Source organism: Cynoglossus semilaevis, unplaced genomic scaffold (assembly GCF_000523025.1).
Source record: "Cynoglossus semilaevis isolate Cse_v1.0 unplaced genomic scaffold, Cse_v1.0 scaffold1033, whole genome shotgun sequence".
Classification (NCBI taxonomy): domain Eukaryota; kingdom Metazoa; phylum Chordata; class Actinopteri; order Pleuronectiformes; family Cynoglossidae; genus Cynoglossus; species Cynoglossus semilaevis.
This window is the reverse complement of record NW_007585109.1, coordinates 111,698-132,174: the sequence shown is the minus strand read 5'-3', so window position 1 is coordinate 132,174 and position 20,477 is coordinate 111,698. Positions and strand designations below refer to the sequence as shown.

The 20,477-nt window shown below is 38.9% G+C and overlaps 2 protein-coding genes across 3 annotated transcripts in view; both read left to right on the top strand.

The window, feature by feature from the left end:
• Window positions 1-63: 63 nt before the first annotated feature.
• On the top strand, window positions 64-14,962 carry LOC103398359 (DNA-binding protein RFX7). Of its 2 annotated transcripts, XM_017030680.2 has the most exons (9): window positions 64-1,112; window positions 4,023-4,056; window positions 4,899-5,005; window positions 5,115-5,237; window positions 6,805-6,921; window positions 7,230-7,308; window positions 7,401-7,614; window positions 8,501-8,784; window positions 8,952-14,962. In XM_017030680.2, exons 1-9 carry the CDS (start codon window positions 958-960, stop codon window positions 12,114-12,116), a joined length of 4,278 nt encoding a protein of 1,425 aa, XP_016886169.1. In that variant the 5' UTR covers window positions 64-957; the 3' UTR covers window positions 12,117-14,962. The 2 variants fall into 2 exon arrangements, with proteins under 2 accessions (XP_016886169.1, XP_024909293.1); XM_025053525.1 differs by lacking the exons at window positions 64-1,112; window positions 4,023-4,056; window positions 4,899-5,005; window positions 5,115-5,237; window positions 6,805-6,921 and having other exon boundaries at window positions 7,071-7,308; window positions 8,504-8,784.
• Window positions 14,963-15,873: 911 nt separating this feature from the next.
• The window catches only part of nedd4a (NEDD4 E3 ubiquitin protein ligase a), a 20,070-nt gene continuing 15,466 nt past the window's right edge, over window positions 15,874-20,477 (top strand). Inside the window, 5 exon segments of the mRNA XM_025053521.1 lie at window positions 15,874-16,210; window positions 17,798-17,871; window positions 18,939-19,017; window positions 19,119-19,157; window positions 19,376-19,429. Coding sequence (XP_024909289.1) covers window positions 16,166-16,210; window positions 17,798-17,871; window positions 18,939-19,017; window positions 19,119-19,157; window positions 19,376-19,429 — 291 coding nt within the window. The 5' untranslated portion in view covers window positions 15,874-16,165.

Sequence of the window (20,477 nt, the reverse complement as noted above, 5' to 3'; positions counted from 1 at the left end):
AGGTGCAAGGCGGTCTGGGATTCCTCCAAGCTCTGCTGCCTCACACTGGTGTGGATGGGGTACTACATACGATTACTTAAACCCTATAGATTTTGAACGCACCAAGCAAATGTACAAAAAAAAAAAAACACCTCTGGACATCGGCTGCCCCGTTGTTAACAGTTAATACAACAGACTGTTAGTTTTATCAGTAAAATTGAGGGGTTTCGTTCAGAAATGACTAAGGCATTTATTTATATATTTATTAAATGCTAAGGAACTTAGATTCCTTCTTACAAGATGTCTTCAAAACTGTTCCATAAACTGCAGTCGGTTAGTGAAAGAGGTCTCGTAGCCATCTAATATTGTCATGGGCTTCCTATATTGTTTTTAATGCTAAAATATTCTTCCTCTTAGCAAAGTCAAAACTTTAAAAAAAATACTGTAGCTATTGAGTTCAGAAATATTGCATTCAAATGTGGTATTTATAAAAGCACGTGGGGAATTATAATGTTTACTATCGGCCTCAACCTCAACTGTAACCTGATAAATCCGACTACTGTCGCTTCTATTCCCTGCAGACATGTTTACATGTTTTTACGCACAGACGTTCAGTGCGCATGCTTGATCCTGCAGCCTGTACTCGGTGAGCACATGCAGAGAAATCCCAGAGCGAGGGGGCAGAGCAGCTCACCACAGAGACCAGACACTTGTTTTTCAGCTTTTTATATCCATGCACGGAGCCCGGCTCCAGCAGAAGCCTCCTGAACTGTAGCTGCTGCAGGGGCTATTTCATTCGCTCAGTAACGGAGAGTGGGAGAGGCAATGTGGGAGGAGGAGGGCCGGCTGGCTACAACAACACGGCGCACTGCTGCTGCTGTCCGGTCAGCGACTTCACGTCCTGCTCTCTATGCTGTTTGATCCCACCGGAAGACTGCATCCTTTCACGGCTCCATTTCAGTCTGGCGGTCTGCCGCGATGGACGAGGCGGACCCCCAGCAGCAGCCGCAGCCGCAGCCGCCGCTGCAGGAGGACAGAGGGGCGGGGAGTCTGGCCGCCCTGCCCGGCCTACTGCCCGGGCTGCAGGGAGCTGAGGCCAGTGTTCTGCAGCTGAAGATCAAAAACAGCATCTGGTAAGGAGATGGTCACACAGACACACACACAAACAAACACACACACACGCGATATCGATATAATTAAGTAACAAATTTAAAGTTGTAATAGAAACTGAAATGAAATGATATCAGTATGGATCAATCCTGGTCCAGACATCTTGGTGTCAGATTCATTCATTCATCTTGGCTGTTATTTTATGGGTAAAGATGGAACCAATCTCATCAGTAACTGTTTGAGGGCGGGGTACACCCGTTCACCAGTCCATCACAGGACCACAGTCAGACAATCAGCCCTTCACACTCACAGTCATAGCTGGAGTCAATTTTAAGAGAGAAATTTAACATATTTTTGGACTGTGGGTGGAAACCAGGAAACCTGGAAAAGACTGATACACATGGGAAGAATTTTCAAACTCCATGTAGTAAGGCTGGGAAACTAACCAGTGAACAAGTCATCCAGGTTTGATGAACCAAAACAACAGCACCATCTCTTTCAATAGAAGTAATAGTTATATGTTGAGGGCTTCAGCAAACATTGTTGATTAAAAATGAACAAACAGTGCGAGGCTGACATTTGTGTTTTAGTTTTTTATTTAGAGTGACATCTAATGCACATGCTAAGAGTAGTGCTCCATCCCTACCTGAATGTTCCATACTAAATTTAAATGTTCTTACCAACATGTTCCTTACTCAGTGTTCCCAACCAAATGTTCCCACCACATTTTAGGCAGTTAGGAGACAAATTAGTGATACAGCCTAGTGATACACAGAATAAACTTCTAAATACACTTAAATCAAATACACGAGTTAAGGATTTTTTTGAAATGCACAGAAACAGTATTATTATAGTAAGTGCAAGAGTATGGTATATATACTTTATATATACTCTCTCTCTATATATATATATAATATATAAAATAAGACAAAATCTAAGTAGTTAAAGAATGTGTGAGGCCCTTTAATTGATCAACAGTATCAACATCCTGAGGTAAATAATGTGATGTAAGGTGTACTACACATTAATCTCCAATTTAACATGTATAAGACAAGTGCAATAATGTGTAAGTGTGGATGTAACTGTTCTTTGTTCGTCCGTCATCAGCTACAGCCGTCATGATAAAACCTCCTGCTGCAGCATGCTTTTGTCTCTGCCTCAGTAATAATTTACAAACAGAATTAAAACTAAGTGCAGGCTCAAAGTAGACCTGTTTACACTAAATGCCTCCAACAGTGAATATTCATTGTACCTGTTTCAGGAGATATTGACGTCTGTCCTCTGTCTTTTTACACGTCAACCTCTTAAGAGGATTAGAGAACAAATATTGACGTTTACCTCAGTGACCCGGGCTGAGGGGGTTTATGGTAGAATGAGAACATCTTACTCGGGGTTAGCAAGTTCATGTATCACTACACTGTCATCCTCCATGGGCAGAACGTGATGGTGTGTACCTGTACATATTATTTTGTTGTGATAATGATATAGTTCAACTACACGATCTTTAGTATCTTGATTACCTAACAGCTTAATGGCAGATCCATAGTAACAGTGAGTTAAAGCAAACTGTTTCTGCCCTGGCTCACAGTCATCTCCTGTCAGGAGTCTTTAAATGCGGCCTACGTCGACACCAACCCAACCTGTCAGGGTACAGATTAGGAATTAGACACTAGAGCAGATTCATGAGTTGTGCTTTGTTGTTTGTACACCATTACAAGTACACTACCATAGGACTCTGTGGTCCTCTGAGTCAATTCTTCCTTTCAAAATATAAAGCTTAGTTAGTCCGTAGAAATCTGTGTGTGTAAAAGACAAGAGCTGAATGTACATGATCTATGAGCCCCCAGACAGTACTGCATTAGAACCTGCCGTGCCACCATAATGGACATAGCAACGTGTGCTGGAGACTACTCGAGTAAATCACAGTTGCTCAACACGGCCGCTGCATAAATGAATGCTCCCTGAGACTGTATCATTATAAGAGGAAGCCATTAATCAGCCTTGTGCAGAAATGCTGTCGCTGCTGCTCTGAGGACTAATGGACAAAACAATCATGTTCTGTGGCCCAATGATTCCACTGTTGAGCTGCATACTCTGTGTGACCCCCCCATATATATATATATATATATATATATATATATATATAGTCAAGACAGTCAAACTATTATTTCTTTGAAAGTGTTTTTCCCATCTATGTGTTTGACTGTCAGTCCAGATCTGTTGTGTATCAACCAACTGAAACGCTAGAGGAGAATAAGGAACGTACAGCACTAACAGAAACCAAATCTGTTGCGGTTCCTAAACAGTTAAAACATTTGATTAAGAAAAAGAGAAGTAAAAAGACAAAATAAATAATCAAGACAAAAAGCCCTATGTCTGTTTTTTTTAAAGTGATTGTTTTCTTTCTTTGTCTTTTCCTAATCACAGGGTTTGTACAGTCAGCTCTTATTTTGACCACACCGGTTTATTTGCTGCTCTCTCTGAATTTAAAATATATAGAAGTAATGAGTCTTTGGGTAAAAATGACAATAGTACCACCCAAAATTTACAGTGTAATTGTTATAAATGTGATCGATCGATGGTTGAGTATATGGATGTCTTATGACAGACCAGTTTTTGCAGTTGTAAAGATCATCTTCCTTTAGGAAATAATCCTGGAGAATGCATGCTCAGTGTTCTGACTCTGAGTGTAGACAGAGTTTTCAGGTGGATGGAAGTCCTTGTGTCTGGCGCAAAGTTTCTAAGGTGCTGCTCTGTCCCGTTTTACACATGACACCATGTGTTCCCAATGGTGGGATACATGACCGGAGAGATGCTGAAGGGAAGGTCGTCATACCAAACATTCCTTTGCTTTATAAATAAATATACTTTAGACACAAGAGCTCATGTTACATTAGCTTCACGTTAATTCACACTGTGTCTCTGTTTTACAGTAAATCTGTTCAATCACAAGTGGAAAACATTCTGGTGAGTGATTTTAACATGTTCTACATATGTTTTATTAAACCACGTGGGCGGTTGTCAGTGGATGGAGTGATACAAGTCCATGGACAGGGACATTGACGCTCCCACTATCATGTTAAGCAGGGGTGCCCAATAAGTAGATCAGGAATGACCAGTAGATCTCAAAGGGAGTGCTGGTAGATCCTGAGCATTTACATTTAAAACATTGAAATTATAGATGCAATTCTATTTTAAGATGCTAATCACTAGGGCTAATGTAAGGATCATATAAGTATTGAGTCAGACAGTATAATGTAAATAACACATAAGGTATATAATGATATATTCCGTTTATGAGTAAATATACAGTATATTTAGAGTTCTTAATGTGGGTAGATCACTTTACCCTGGTACTTCTATATAGAATATCCACAAATATGTTCACTGGTCATTTAACAAGTAGCTCCCAAGACAAACAAGTGTAGACGCCTCTGATGTAAAGAGAAGGCCTTATACAGTACAATCAGATCAAGTTCTGTCCCTGAGATAAGACACGTTTTAGGATGCCATTCTGTGGAACACAAATAAAAAGACAATTTAGACTGTTATGACAAGTTCAGAGTTGTGTTCATTTAACATTAATAATAATAATACATTGTGTTTTTTGTGAGCTTTCATGGTTCATATCCATGTGCACTATATATATGTATATATATAATAGTTGAAAGAGAATGACATTAAAGTTCTTATTTTTAGAAACTGTGTTTTTATTACACAAATGTAAATACTTTACATTTGCTGTATAGTAGAGGGTCAGTACTGTGGGTGTACATGTCTTATGGATGTCTTATTTTTTATTGTTACAGCAAGATGTGGAGAAGTTCTCAGATATTGAAAAACTCTACCTCTACCTTAAGCTGCCTAATGGCCCCAGCAGCAGCAGCAGCAGCAGCAGCACTGGCTCTGATAAAAGGTCATTTTTCTGAATGTTTTACTTTTTGAATTGTTGTGTTTAAACAAATGAATTGTTGAAATGAATTTGTGAAAATGTTAAACAACAACAACCCTGGTCTATTTCACAGTGACCAGAGTGCCTTGTCATCCAGCCGCACTCAGCAGATGCATGCCTTCAGCTGGATACGGAATCATTTAGAGGAATATCCAGAGACCTCTCTTCCCAAACAGGAGGTCTATGATGAATACAAGTACGTCACAGTGTCCATTTGAAATGTTCTTGCTCATGAAAACGTTGATTTAGTTTGGTCAGGAAAAAAAACCTTACTTTAGCAGCGGCTAATATCTGAGTGGCTACACTGCTATATGACTGTGGTCTGAAGGGTTAGTATAAATAGCCATCCAGGCATGAGAATTGCAGCAGCATGTGCTGGTAATATTAGAATGGAAAGTCTGAGACAGTGGATTGAAATGCTCTGACTGAGTTATGTAAGTGTCTTTTTATTCACTCAACTAGTACAGAAATACAGTGGCCTCCAGAAATGTTGGCGCCTTAAGGATAGTGAGGTGAGAAGGCTCAGTGCTAGTAAACTTTACCTTAAACTATTGAAAATGACCATCAGGTTATTAACCTTTGGAGACCTCACAGTATTGTTGACCGTTGAGTACTGTGAAAAACCTGCCAAGTCGACAGGTGGTAGTATAAACTTTTGATTATGGGCCAATGAGACGACAGATGAAGAGAAGACCAGTGCTAGCCTATTAGCAATGTCGTTTTCCCTGTCTATACCCACACACTGTGATTAGTCAAATTCATTTTTTTTTTACTTTTTCACAAAGTTAATTGTGTTTACGTGTGTTTTTTGTAGAAACAAAGTAACATATAAAGGTTACATTGGGTTTATTTAGAGAAACAACAGTCTGGACAGAGCTATATTAATGAGCTGACAGACACTACCTTCCAGGAAAAAGGGAAAACGTGTTTAATTATAAACCAGTTCAGATCTTAGGAGATTTTTCAAAAGTGTTACGATCAGAACAGATATTGTACCGCTAAAAAAATAATTCAGAAAGGAGGAAACTGGAAGAGATCCATATTGAAAGAACTGTGTTGAGCAGCTGCCAATTCAGTGTCATATATCCTGGACAAGTCCAGCTATTTGCCTGTTCTGGCTAGAGCTAAGGCATTGAGTACAAAACACTTTCAGTGATTAAACGGATCATTTTTGTACAATTTACTTGTGCTGTTTTACTGCTCATTTGTCAAAACATGACATGTATTTACTAAAGATCCCTTTAGCAGTCAGGCAAAAGAAGATTTAACAACCAAATGGCTGCAACCCCAACCTTTAACAACGACGGGAGATATTTCCCCGTAGCGTGGTCCCAAATGTTTAGCCCCTAACATCAGACTGGCTGGAGTCAGACCATATCTTAGGGGGGGAAAAAATCCTGTTTTAACTGTTGGTACAAAAGTTAATGAGAAGTAGTGTATTTTGTTAGTAATTTACAAAACAAAGACAATTTTCTTTAAATAGCTTAGAGTATCAAACACTTGTTTCCAGGCCTCTTATTAGAACTCGGTGCTAACATGTGACATGTGGTCATCATTATCCAATAAAAGCCCTGTTGACGTCAACATTGTTGACTAAAACCAGGCTCCTAACTAGGTAAATACTGCCATAACTTACTTGTGTTGTAGAAAGCTTTATTTATAAAACCTTTCATCCTTTATCTGCAGCCAAAGGGCTTTGTCCGTGTCTTATGTACAATCTGTGGTTTGTCACAGCAATGTATTCCTGTTGCTCTGTGTTTCAGGGGCTTCTGTGACAATCTCAACTACCACCCACTCAGTGCTGCCGATTTTGGAAAAATGATGAAAAATGTCTTCCCCAACATGAAGGCCCGGCGACTTGGCATGAGAGGAAAATCAAAATATCCTTTACTGGATTGTAATGTCTGGCCTCTGGTCCCAGACCATCTGCTGTGGCAGTTCATGAGCTCTCTAAATATAGATGTGAAATAAGATAAAGCCCTGTCTGAACCACAAACTGAAGTATTAGACAGAGACCCACACACAGTCAGTGCGATGTTGACCTTTATGACTTAGATCTACTCACTCATTCATTTATGTACCTATAGAGACATTTTTGCGTATTACACTAACTTGTTATTAAATAATCATTATTATTCATAATGTCTTAATGATATATCCATTTTATTTTACCTTAACACCAGTGCACATATTGTTATAGCGGGTTAAGAAAGAGACCTTTTGTTCACATGCCATCATTACCTACTCTGGATCTCCATAAAACTGAAGTAAGGATCATTTTCACAACTCTATGAGTATTTCAAAATAATTGTGTCATTTATATAATCCTCAGTATTCAATCATGGATGTATGTGTGTAGCTCCAGGGTGATGTCCTGGAGTCTCCAGGTCAACTGAGTGGTATAAAAGAGGAGGTACGATTTGCAGCCTGTGACCTGGTGTGTGAGTGGGCCCAGAAGGTGCTGAAACGTCAGTTTGACTCTGTGGAAGACCTGGCTCGATTCCTGATCGACAGTCATTACATCAGCAACAAGTCTCTGGCGGCTCTCACCATCGTGACCGGCACAGCAGCAGGTAAACAGTGCTTGCACCTGCTATATAAGCAGTGACCCATAAAAAAGAAGCAACTATTGACACCTAGCGTTGTTTGTGTGCCACTGCACCCATGAGCCTCGATTTGTATTTTATTGAACATGTTCAAAGGGAAAGTCAGTAATCCTTTTCGGGTAGTGGCAGGGAACAATCCCAGCAGTCATTAAGTGAGGGAGGGCTACACCCTGGACGGTTGACTGTACGGAGACAACCATTCACACTAAAGATTTATGATGAATAAAAGTGAACAATTACCTAAAATCTGCATGCTTTTGGAGGAAACCAGAAAATGTCCCCACTGTTGGACAAAAAAGGGACTTCTTATCTTAAACGTTGTGGCAGGACTACTAACTTCTTCCAAGGTGTGGCCCTGCAGTTACACGCAGTCTTACTCAGTGAGGTTATAGCCACTCCCTGTATTTTGGTTAGGTAAATCCAGCCACATGGTGACACACTAACTATTTTCACTCAGTTATATCTGGTCAATTTTGAGTGAACAGTTTAATTTATCGTGCATGATCTAAAAAGGATGTTGTGGAAGGGAGCTTAGAAAACTCACACACAAGTTTGGTCAAATAAAGTGGTGTTTTATTTCCCTAACATTCATTATAGATTATGTCTAAATAAATTTAAGAAATAAAATTAACTTCCTTTTTTTTTTGAGGATTGTTAGACATGTAAAAACAAGTGAGCACAGGTATTCTCTTATGGGACAAAAGTAGAATGCTGAATCTGTGTTGAAACGAGAAGCTCTGTTTGTTTGTAGGCATCTCTGAAGTAGTACATCTATGTGTGTGCTATACGTGACTACAGCCTTAATCAAAGTTAAAATCTACATCTGAATGTAGTCTACCCTGTTCTTTTCCAGCAGAGGTTAAGACTCCACAGCCAGTCTCAGCATTCGTCCCCACCGGTGAAGCTCACTCCTTCCAGCCTCAGGTGACAAACCTGTCGTCACCTTCTATTGATGCAAAGCAGCAGCTCCAGAAGAAGATCCAGAGAAAGCAACAGGAACAGAAGCTGTTGTCACCTTCACCTGGAGAGGGACAGGTCAAGCGGGATGAAGATGGTGTGCCTGGTGAAAGCCCGGCTCCTCAGTCCCCTCCTCCGACCATCGGCATTGTGGTCACTGCTGTGCCAAGTCCTATCACTGTAAGAAAGTTGGATTTAATGTTAGTTTATTATGTGTCATCATAATGAACCACACAAAGGTTTTTGTGGTTTTTACCTAAGCAGGCAAACAGATGCCAACAATAAGTATGTATTGAAAATCCGTTTCAGTTTTTCTGGCTTTTTAATTAGCATCTGTCTCTCCTCAGGTACAACGGAGCAGGCAACTAATGTCACCGAGTCCACTGGGAACAGTTGAGAACAAAGTGCTACCTATTAACATCCAAATGGTCACACAGCCAGTTCAGCCAGTGAAGCAGAGCCCCAGAACTTTGCAAAATATCCTGCCCAGTCCAGCAGGCGAACGCACTGCTCGGCAGCGCTATGCTCAAATCCTCCCCAAACCTATGTCCACGACTGCCATCACTTTACACTCCCCCTCTACCATGATCATTGCGAACAGCCCTATTAAAACTGTGATGACTACATGTCACGTTAGCCCTGTCAGTTTGGTCAAGATGACGGCCATATCACTGCCAGCAAACAGCGGCAGCGGCAACACCACCACATCCCTGAGCAGCGCAGGTGTGCGGTCTGCATCTGCAGGGATCAGCTGTAATGCAGTTGAAGACAACAGCTTTAATCATGCCATCAGGAGTGCTTCTGCAGTTCCCATTCTTGCCCCAGAAGCCAGGCCAGGGCAGGCCACCAGCAATCACAGCATTGATGTTGAAATGGAAGTTGAAGCTATACATAAAAACAGTCAAATGCAAAATTCTGGTGGTGTCGTCTTGGTTCCAGGAGAAATGAAAAACAGGACCGCAGGGGCTGTGCAGAGGGCTGCCAGTGTTCCCATACCTCACACCAAAGGCTTCCTTGGCCTGGAGGACATATCTGCCACCAAATGCAATGAAAATCCCTTCTCCAGCACTAACGCTACAGCAGTGGCTGTAAGCAGCAATACTAGCGATAGTAACACCAGCACTTTACACTTAGCTCCCTCCCCTCGTAATACCAGCACTGTTTCTTTAATGGACACCGGTGGATCATCTTTATCTGGAGAAAATAGTAATGCAACACCAGCAATGGCTCAGAGTCTCAGGAAACGCTGTGGCCTGAGTCTAGATCCTTCTCCAGTTAAAAAGCTATTAATGTCGCAGCAGACAGCAGAGGGCGCTGCTGCTATAGGGTATGGCAGAAAGGCTGCTGGTTATGGTTTCAGGCCAGGATCTCTCAGCAGACCTGAAAGTGCACCAGCTATCCCTGAGGTGGAGATACAGATGAACTCTGTCGTCACCACTCAAATCCATACACTTGGCACTTCCTCTTTTAGAACGAGTGGCTTTTACTCTGTTGCCAAAACACAAAACTCAATCGCTAGGAAAAACACTGCCACCGTTATGGAAACTAGCAGCACTATTAGTCATGCATTAATGCAGCAACAGCATGGACACACACCGGGCAGTATGCATGCAATACCTGATAACCCCATCCTCCAGGAACAACCAGGTCATGGTACACTCTCAAACCCAACTACAGGAAACATGGAAGGAGCTCGACATCAACTATTCACTCAGTCAAACTCTGCAACCGAACCACCGCAGTTTTTGAGTCAACCCTCTTCCTGCAGTCAGATGCCTATGCAGACAGATGTGGACTTCTTCTCCTTTGATGATGATGTGACTCAGGACAGTATTGTTGAGGAGCTGGTGCAGATGGAGGAGCAGATGAAACTTAACAGACTGATGGAGAGGGGGAACTGTGTCTCACTGCATGGGAATCAGGCTGTGCAGCAGGACAACTTCATGTCCACTAATCAGACAGTGGCAGCTTTTTATCATCCCACACACAATAGCAACATACCAGTCCACACTCCGACCCCGACTCCTACTCCCACACCCACATCTGAAATGATGGGAGGAAATCAAGGCCTCACTGGTGAGAGTCCCTGCTCCCGCATGGCTTCTACCACCCCTGTGGACAGTGCATTGGGAAGCAGCCGGCACACCCCCGTTGGTACTCCACATTCTGGCTGCAGCAGCACTGTGCCTCCAAGTCCAGTGGAGTGCAGGAACCCATTTGCATTTACACCTATCAACTCCATCACTGGCTTCCATGAAGGCAGCACTGTTTCCAGCAGTCCAGTTAAACCCATGCAGAGGCCAATGGCCACTCACCCAGACAAGACCAGGCTGGAGTGGATGAATACCAGTTACAACAACAACAGTGTCAGCTTGAACAGGTCAAACAATGGCATTGGGATCCTGCCAAGTTATCAAGGTCTCATGGATGACCATTTCCAAAAACCTCACGCCTTTGCTGTTCCTCATGCGCGGCACCATGACAGCAGTTTTGGCCGTTTGACTCCGATCTCACCGGTGCAGCAGCAGGTGGCTAACATGAGCAAGCAGGAAGGTTTTGCTGTGCCTGCTCCTCTAGATAATAAAACCACAAATGCATCTGCTGCAAACTTCCGTTGCCGCAGTGTAAGTCCTGCAGTACATCAAAAGAATTTCAGTGGAAATATGGGAAACAGCGCCCTCCCCAGTGCCCACCACTCGCTGTTGTCTCCATTTAACACTCCTGTAACACCAGAGATGTTGAGCATCTTTGCAAACAGTCAAACAAATCTTGGTGTGAGCAGCATGGTTCAGCGGAGTCGCTCTGTGCCGCTCAACATCATGATGCAGACCGAGGTTCTACCCGCAACAGGTCTGCAATGTAATAACAAGAACATCACCAGTGTCCTTCTGAATGAAATGGACTGCGACCGTGATGATGGTCTGCGGGGTTTGGCCATAAATAATTTGCCGTCCAGTTACACTGCACGTATGAACCTCACTCAGATCCTGGAGTCTGAGTCCAGTCTCTCCTGCGGTGACAGCATGATGACTTCTGACTCTACCAGCACTTGTAATTTACAGAGGCCAGAATATGTCATGGGAAATCAAGTCAATGAACAAATGCTGCTTTCTGCAAGTAACAACCACGTACTTTCCACCTGTAGTGAGCATCAGCAGGCCCAATCCAACCTAATGTTAACTTTGAACCAGCAGCAGCAGAAGCAGATGAATTACGGCAGTTCTAGTAGACAGCTCATAGAACAGGTGTCAGAGCTGACTACAGGTGTGGCAGGCTTCCCATGTGAAATCAGAATGACATCAGAGCTTCCCGGTACCATCAATGATCTTAATGCACTGGATACAAACCTTCTCTTTGACCCTAACCAGCAGCAAGGGCAATACCAAAACACAGCTCCAGAAGAACTGGTGACCGATGCACTGTTTCAGCAAATTACAGGTGAGACAACAAATGCAAGTGGACTGGACTGGTTAGAAAACAAAGACCAGACCACTGTTGGACTCATGGGTTAAAAACAGATGTGTCAACGTTTGCTGTTTAGTTTTCGAGTATTTTTTATTTCCTTGTTTTTATATGTTCTATTTAAACACTGGACGCATTGACATTTGTCCAGTTTAAGTGCCAGGCTATGCTGCAAAAATGCTGCAATCCTCTGAATAAAATGCAAGTCATTTTGCCCTAAATCAGAGAATATCACCTGACATCGTTTGACCCAAGTGCATTTTCAAATTTGTGAAAGAGCCATTAATTTCTTTGCCTGAAGAAATCCTTAAATGAAAAAAAATATTATTATTAATTTGTGTACAGCAATAACCCTTTTATCACTTTAACTAATTTTAATGCTTTGTGTCATCCATCATGAGCAAATAGGCAGAATTGAAGTTTATGCAAGAATCAAGTTTTGAGGGAGCTCCTGCTCTTTTGTCCAGTTACATAATTGACATTTAATGAGGCATAAGACTGTTCAGCTGTTACAGAAACTTTACTTTCAAGTTTACAACAGCATTCATAAATATGATTTGCTGTCATTTTTGTAATCTAATGTAAAGCCATTGTACATTCTTTTGAGTCAACTAATTAATAATATAATGGATCAATGCAATAACATTAATCCATATGCAACATCTGTTCTACTTGATCATTAGTTTTTTGTGGAGAATACCAGCAATAGACTACATAAAAAAATGTATTAATCGATGCATGAGGAATAAAACCCGAATGTAGACACACTGAGCCAAAATGTAATGTATGTCTTCATTCAAAACCTGCTTCAATATGCAACTTCTTTAATGGGTCTGTGGTGTTTTAATGTGATTCCCATGTAAGTTTAACACAGAATTTAAGATGAGAGCTCAACCACTGTGAAAAAGAATTTAGAACCTACAGCCTGGATCAAGACCCTTTGTTGATACAAAGTCGGCTGTAGTTTGTTAATAACATAGGATGGTTCCTATACTTATTGTTCTTTGTAGAATGACTGGGTTATGACTAATTGAATGCAATATTAATATGGTGTGCCAATGCAATGGAACAATGAAAATGTCAAACACACTGCCCTGACAATCTGCAATACTTGACTTTTCTTCAGAATGAAATACTGTGTGTGGTTTGGATAAAATCAAGCACTGCCAGTGTAACATTAACCAACCATGTAAACACTAGAGTCCAGACTAGCCTTTGCACTGACAATGGACAGTGTCTAATGAAATTGAAAGTTTTTGGTTTCTCAGCCTTATACTCAAACCAAAGAAGACATTTTTGATATAATGGCAGATCTCAGATCTTGGCTGTCTACTGTAAAACTAAGAATTGGTGACATTTGCAGCACTGGAATACTTGTTTTCTTTTCTAAACCTAAAGCAGTTCTTTATCAAGAATTAAATTGTTGTCTTTTCAACACTTTTTACACGTAAGAGGTACAACATAACAAAAGGAAAACACTGTAATTCCCCCCTTGTTATGGAATCCCTGAGTCTCTCTGATGCCACATTAAATGTGTTGGATTTTATGTGCCCAGCACTTTTTTGTGTTGTGGTTATTTATTTACATTTTGTTGTTTGTACAGAGTTTTTAAAAATATATAAATGTGTGTAATCCCAGTAATCCAACTTGTAGGGAATAGTATGTTCTATGTGTCATAGCAAATTACCACTTGTATACACTGTACATTTCTCAACTGATGTCCTGTTCAAATGTGAGAAAATGTATCTGTAGCTTCATTTTATGTTAAAGAAACTGCGCTTGTTTGAATTATTTACGTTCATATATATGGTGAGCCAGTTGCTATGTTATTGGTGTATGATTGTTGATATAATTGACAGTGATTCTCTCTAACTGGAAATGTGTTGGGAGTTATCCCAGAAAAATTGCACGATTGCAAGATCAAAAAATAATTGTAATGTGTTTCATTATATCGTGTAAAATCAATATCTTGATATATGAAAAATGCAGAGCATTTAATCTTAAATCTTACAGATTACAGAACTTGTAACCTTTATAAAAGCAGTAGCAAAGTAAAATGTGATTTGAATTTTAGGTTCAAATTTCAAATTTTTTGACTACTTAAAACATTTTTTTAATTTATATTTTGATTTTAATATATATGTTTTTGACTTTTGAAGTTGCTAATGTTTATCTGTGTATATTTAAAAAACAATATTTCCTAAGGGTCTGAGTTTTGTGTTTGATGAAGACAATACCCTTCCTCTTGGTATAAGCATAGAAGATATGTAAAAAATGTGGCTATATAAATCAATGGCAAATATAATTACTTTTCACTAATAGTGGAAGGCCAATCAGCTGCTGCCGAAGAGTTTTATGAAGAAGTATGAGTTCAATTAGGTATTATGCTAAATGTTTTAAATTGGCAAATCAGAGGTAAATAAATATATGATAAAACACAGTAAAAGACATATGTTACTAAAAATAATTATTTTTAAGAATTGGAATATGAGTGAATGCTTTATCTCATGACATGTTTTATAGTCTATTGTCCTTAACTAAGTATTGATACCCAAAACACCTTAGGAAAAAAAGAGTAAAAAAAAAAAAGGTGACAAGCAGCCTCATGTTTCCATGTACGTCTGTTAATATGAAGCTACTTCCAAATATGGTCGCAGGACTTCTGGTCTTCTTCCTGGGCTTCATTTTCCAGCCATACTTTCAGCCCATTTCTTATATAAAGTCTATGGTTTTACGTTATACAGAGCTGTGGAGCTGCTCTGCATTGTAGTCGTGTTGCTGTGGTCAGTGTATAGATATATTTTGTTTTCTTTGCATTTTAATAAAACAAAAGAGGAAGTGTTATTTAATAATGATTTTTAAAGACGTTTAATGTTAATAAACATTTTCCATAACACTTATGCTGTCTTGTGTATGTTCTATGAAAATAAAGGTTGAAAATCGAAGTATCAAAATAATTTTACCTAGGAACAAATTAATGTTTGCCATTGTACAGAATTAATTAGGTGTATAACAAACACTTAGAATGAATGTATGTATTCATCATTTTTATAAAGTATCATGCAAATCAAATACAGTGCATCTTAAGCAACAAGAGAGATAAATCTCTACTTGAGGGACAAGCTTGGGCATGCAGGGTTGGATAACCAGCTCACGTCACGGACTGTGGATTACATGACTAGTCCAGGCCATTATATGAGGAAATGGGATTGTGTCTCAGGTCAAATTGTCTACAGTAAAAGGACCTCAACGAAGAGATTTCTAGCTCATGTAGCAGTCGGAGAGTTGCAACCACATGCTTAATGGCGCCTCCCGTGGCAGCCTGTGTGAGTTGCAAAGGCTCACACTGGATTTTCACATTTTGGGACGAATAAGGGACATAACTTTTTTTTACTTCCCGCAGGTAAAGTAATAATATAGTAAATCTATATAAATATAGATTTGCTTTTCATATGTTCAGAAATAATGAACTATTCTGTATTTTTGTAGTGTGTGCAATCGGTGTTCCTGCTGTTGTTTAATGTGCATTATTGGATCTACACTTTTACACTGGTGGACTTTTGGTTTAATTTATGTCTATTTTTTTCACGTTTTATACATTGTGTGTATACATTCCTATTACTTTTGGATCTGCTAAATCACTTTCAAATTATATTTTTCTGCTCAAATAATGTCTCTGATTCTGTCTGACTCTGCACTATTTTCTTGAAAATAGTATTTCAAAGTGTAACATTGTTGCTTCTTTTACTATTATACACGCTTAAACAAATTTACATGAACCTTTTCTGGGTTTGCGCCAGACAACAGGGAGGGCGAAGAAGGAAGACGGAGGAGGGAAAGGCATCAGAAGGAGGGAAATGCATCAGAAGGAGGAGGAGAAGAATGAGGAGGATGGATACATCGGGTGACGACGGTGTGACGGTTATTATTGACCGTGGCTGACGGTGTTTGAAGGCCGAACTGCAGCTACAGTGTGTGAGAGGGAATAGTATAGGCGGAGTAGTTCAGCGAAGAGGCTGGTATTTGCTCTTCGACAGGACAAGCCTCTTCTTCTTGTCGTCCTTGTTTTTGGTGTTGTTTTCGGGAGAAAAAGAATAATATGGCTACACATTCTCCACAAATCAGAGGACTTCCTACTGAAGAGGTAAAACAATGACCACTTTTGTCGCCTTTTTACAGCTCCTCATGTGATTCCTGTCGATAAGCATTTAAATGGGGTAACGAACGTATATGTTACGTAACTGTTGGCTTCAAGCACTACTTTCTGTAAGTGAACGGCGGTTATGTACTTTCTATAATGTTTACTGCATTTTAAAATGTCGTCCCTCAATTTGAAGACTTTTCTCAGCGAGGAAAATCAACAGGCTGTCACTACTTACAACTACCGCCCCTCTGTGAGCCATTTCCCGTATAAACACTCAGACACGCGCGCGCGCACTCAGTGAGAATACTATCGACTAGCCCACAGTTTTTTTGGGGGAAAGTGAAAAACAACAGTGAAAACGTTTTTGAATATATTATATATTTTGAATTAGATGTTTTAAAAGGTGTTTTATTTATAAACAAAGTAAGAAAATAACCTAACCAAAGGCTGTACATTAAGTAACAGAGAAAAATGTAGTAACGAAAAAAATAAACGAGAGGAGACTATTATATGATTTGTACAAACGAAAGAAAGTAACCAATCATATCGCATCTTCCAGAGAAAGATAATAAATTGGGATGATTGTGCAGGGGGATCCCAAATCTCTTAGAATTTCTCAGATTTATGGTTAAAGAACACAAGTGAGCCTCTCAAAAGGTATTAAATCAGATATTTGTGATATCTACATGTTGACTACAGGGATGCAGGAAATGGACCAGTGCAACGAAATACATTTTCACCCAAAAATAAATAATAAATAATGAAAACGATTTATTGTTTGTGTCAGAGCTTATGTGAAGTACAGAGGAACCACATACAGTACTAGAACTAGTGTAATTTAAAGTGTTTCAATTTTTATTTGAAAGCTTCTTCTGCATGTTACTAACTCTGACTTGGAGTCATTTGGAGTCGTGTTGAACCACTCTAGTATTATATATAGAAATAAGAAAAAAAGAGACGTGTCGCTGTTTCACATTTTTTGGGGAACTCAAAAAAATGTTTTTGTGGCTCAGAAGCTAAGTTTTTAGAGGGCTGATAATTGTTGTGGACCAGATAACAACATTAACAAGATGACAAGAACACATGGTGGTGATTCACAGAGTTTCCAGGAAAAACATTAATGAGAATGTGCAGCTCAAGGAAATATACCAGAGTTCAAGGTGTCGTCAAGAGATACGGCAGAGTTACGTAGTTCCTGTGATTACACAGATGCATGTGACAGTGTTTACGACTGTGATTCACCACATTCTTTGATATAATCTGGCGAACAAGTTAGTATGTACACCAGAGTTGAAACAATGCATGCATCTCTTTGTACATTCACTATCAATAAATAAACACAAAAATATTACTCTATATTTTAAAATAACAATATAACTAATATTATAAAATAATACTCAAAATAACATATTTATGCTCATACTGCAAGGGAAACATAACATAAAATTCTATTTTAATATTAGATTTTGTTTCACCTGATTTAGGTAAAAAAATGAATGTAATTTGATGTGTTGTGTCATAGTTAATGTTACAAAATAAATGTATGTGTATTTCCTAAATATTAATTTTCCTTTTTATTTGTTCAAGGTGGAATCCAGAATCCTGAAAGTAAAAGTCATCAGTGGAATAGGACTGGCGAAGAAAGATATCCTTGGTGCCAGGTATGTATGTTTACATGTGTATGTAAAAACAATAATTTGTTTTGTGTGGACGTTGTTATGTAACTTAACTATTAGTTAATTCCTGTCTCTCAGAATAAACACCAGGCAATTCTGATGTCATTTGATATTGTCATGTTGATACCACATATTTTCCATTGACGCTTTGGAAGTTAAACGATTTTTTTCAGAATTAATCATAATTAAAAATATGCTGCTTTTTAAAATATATTTTCAGTTTTTAAAATTATTTCTGCTTTTATAAACCTTTGATTAGCACTTCCTTTTAGCTCTTTCTTTAGCTCAAAAAATATTCCAAGCAAGAGATTTAATGTTACACTTACACCTTTCACACAATGCTTTAATAAAAATGAGCTTCTCAGGGTTAATTTTCTTATTTATGTTTTTTGTTGACTTACATTAATCCTCCTATGTGTTAGGGAATATATACTGTATGTATCTTACTTTAGTCTTGATGGAAAAATTAGGTGCAATTGGGATACTGTGGTACAGCTTTTGTAAGGCAGATGCACCTAATTTGAGTTACCTAATCAAATATTTTCACCAAAATACCTTTAAAGTTAATATCCCAAAGATTTTAAGTATGTCGCCATTTTGACCCTAGCATCTGTATTATTGTTTGATTGTGTGAAAGGTAAGAACAGAGGAAACCAATCACAGATGTAACCATGAAGATGCCTTGTTGATGTGATGGAGATCTGTGAGTCTATGTCTTAAACATAAATAAATAAACTGCTGCAAACATCTAAGTTAAATAAGAAACCTGATCCCTGCTTGGTGAAAAGCATTATTAATGTAACTTTGGTGGGGCATCCCATTTTCCCAACATCTGGAGGGTGGGCAAAACTTAAAAGACCTAAATAGTTAATAATAAATTAATGTTCTATTAATAATATACTGCAGCATTTACCTTATAATTGAAAACAAAAGAACCACATGCACCACTAAAGACTGAGAGGAAAAAGTTTAACTTTTTCAGAATTTTTGCAGTGATGTTTTAAACCCAAATATGATGTTGTATGACTTTTTTTTTCTTTTCTTTTTTGCAGTGATCCATATACAAAACTGTCCCTTTATGACCCAGTAAATGGTGAACTAACAAGTCTTCAGACCAAAACAATAAAGAAAGTGAGTATTTTTGTTGTATTCTATTTTGAGCTTTGAGCTATAAGGCAGACTTGTCAGTAGTTGAATCTGATTTTGTTCTCTCGTTTTTTTGTCTCCTAAAGACACTGGATCCAAAATGGAATGAGGAATTCTTCTTTAGGGTAAGAGTCACACAACTGCATTTGTACATAATAGGGAAATTATTAAAATTCAGTGTGATAGCAACCAGAAATACAACACATGGAAGCATTCATAATCAAGAATTATATAATTTATCAAGGATATACTGTACTTGTTAATAAATGAGCTGTGTTAGTATCACTTCCTTGTCGTTTAACTTGGTACTCAGCTTTAAGTTGTTTTTTTTTGTTTTTTTTAGGTTAATCCGAGGAAGCACCGTCTACTGTTTGAGGTGTTTGATGAAAATCGACTTGTAAGTTTTAATTTTATTTTCCTTCACTTTCTTTCTCCAGTGGTATGGTTCTATGGTTGGTGGTATGGTTCTTTGCAAATTGTGGTTACACATTTAGCTGGAATATCAGCGGTTAGCATGCTTCTTAATTTGTTAACTTTTAATATTTACAATCAATAAAAAAATGAGGATAGTAGGAATAGAGATACCCAGGCTAACAGAAGACAAAATCAGATTTGCACTGAGCTTGCCACGTTAAGTCTCATGAGTCTCTGGCAATGCACTCTTTCATATGTTTATATGTTGTGTCATTTTCATTGATTTAAAGTCATAAACACAATCTGTCCAGCAATCTGTTTTAAAAGAGTGTTTACCCTATAAAAACTAAACAAAAAGGTGTCACATTTCTGTATGTGGTGGTATTGGCCACTCAGTAAAAGGTAAAATACTATTCAGCCTCTGCAGCCCGTATTATGTCATTCATGAGATTTTGTTTGAAAACTGAGATGCCTTATTACTTACAACTGTAAATACAGGCAAGTCTGTCTGCCTTAAGGGCATCCTAGCTGTATTGTGTGTTGTGCTCATACATTGAATTAAGAACAAGGTGCCTGAAAGAATCAGTGAACACAGAGAGTGAAAAAAAAAACAATTACATAAGACAATTTCTGTTAAGGCATGTTTCACAGACAAGTCATGGAGCTCGTCTCTCATTGGAAGCACTTGTGCTGTGAATCACTATGCTATTGGGATTTTTTTTTTTTTTTTTTTTTGAATCGTGAATCATGAGTCAAGTGAGAAGTAAGCTTTTATTTTTCCACAGACGGCCATTTGAACATAGTCATCGGAATTGTTTGCCATGTGTTTCACATCTTCTTTTCAGGCTTTACTCCTCAAACCATGCTGTTTCTTTTTGTTTTCTTACATATTGTCTAATGAACTGGGGCGATGCCTGTGTCAGTAGTTCAGTAATAGACCTACATTTAGTGCAGAGAATTGTTGAGACAGAGAGCTTTAAGGAGTGTCATGTTGTAGTGTAATATCAGCTGAGGAGCTGACCCACTTCCTG

Coding starts and splice junctions, on each gene's coding strand:
- LOC103398359 (XM_017030680.2), top strand. CDS start 958: ATGGACGAGGCGGACCCCCAGCAGCAGCCGCAGCCGCAGCCGCCGCTG. Junction 1,113..4,022: donor AAGATCAAAAACAGCATCTG/GTAAGGAGATGG, acceptor TCTGTTTTACAG/TAAATCTGTTCAATCACAAG. Junction 6,922..7,229: donor GGCATGAGAGGAAAATCAAA/ATATCCTTTACT, acceptor ACACCAGTGCAC/ATATTGTTATAGCGGGTTAA.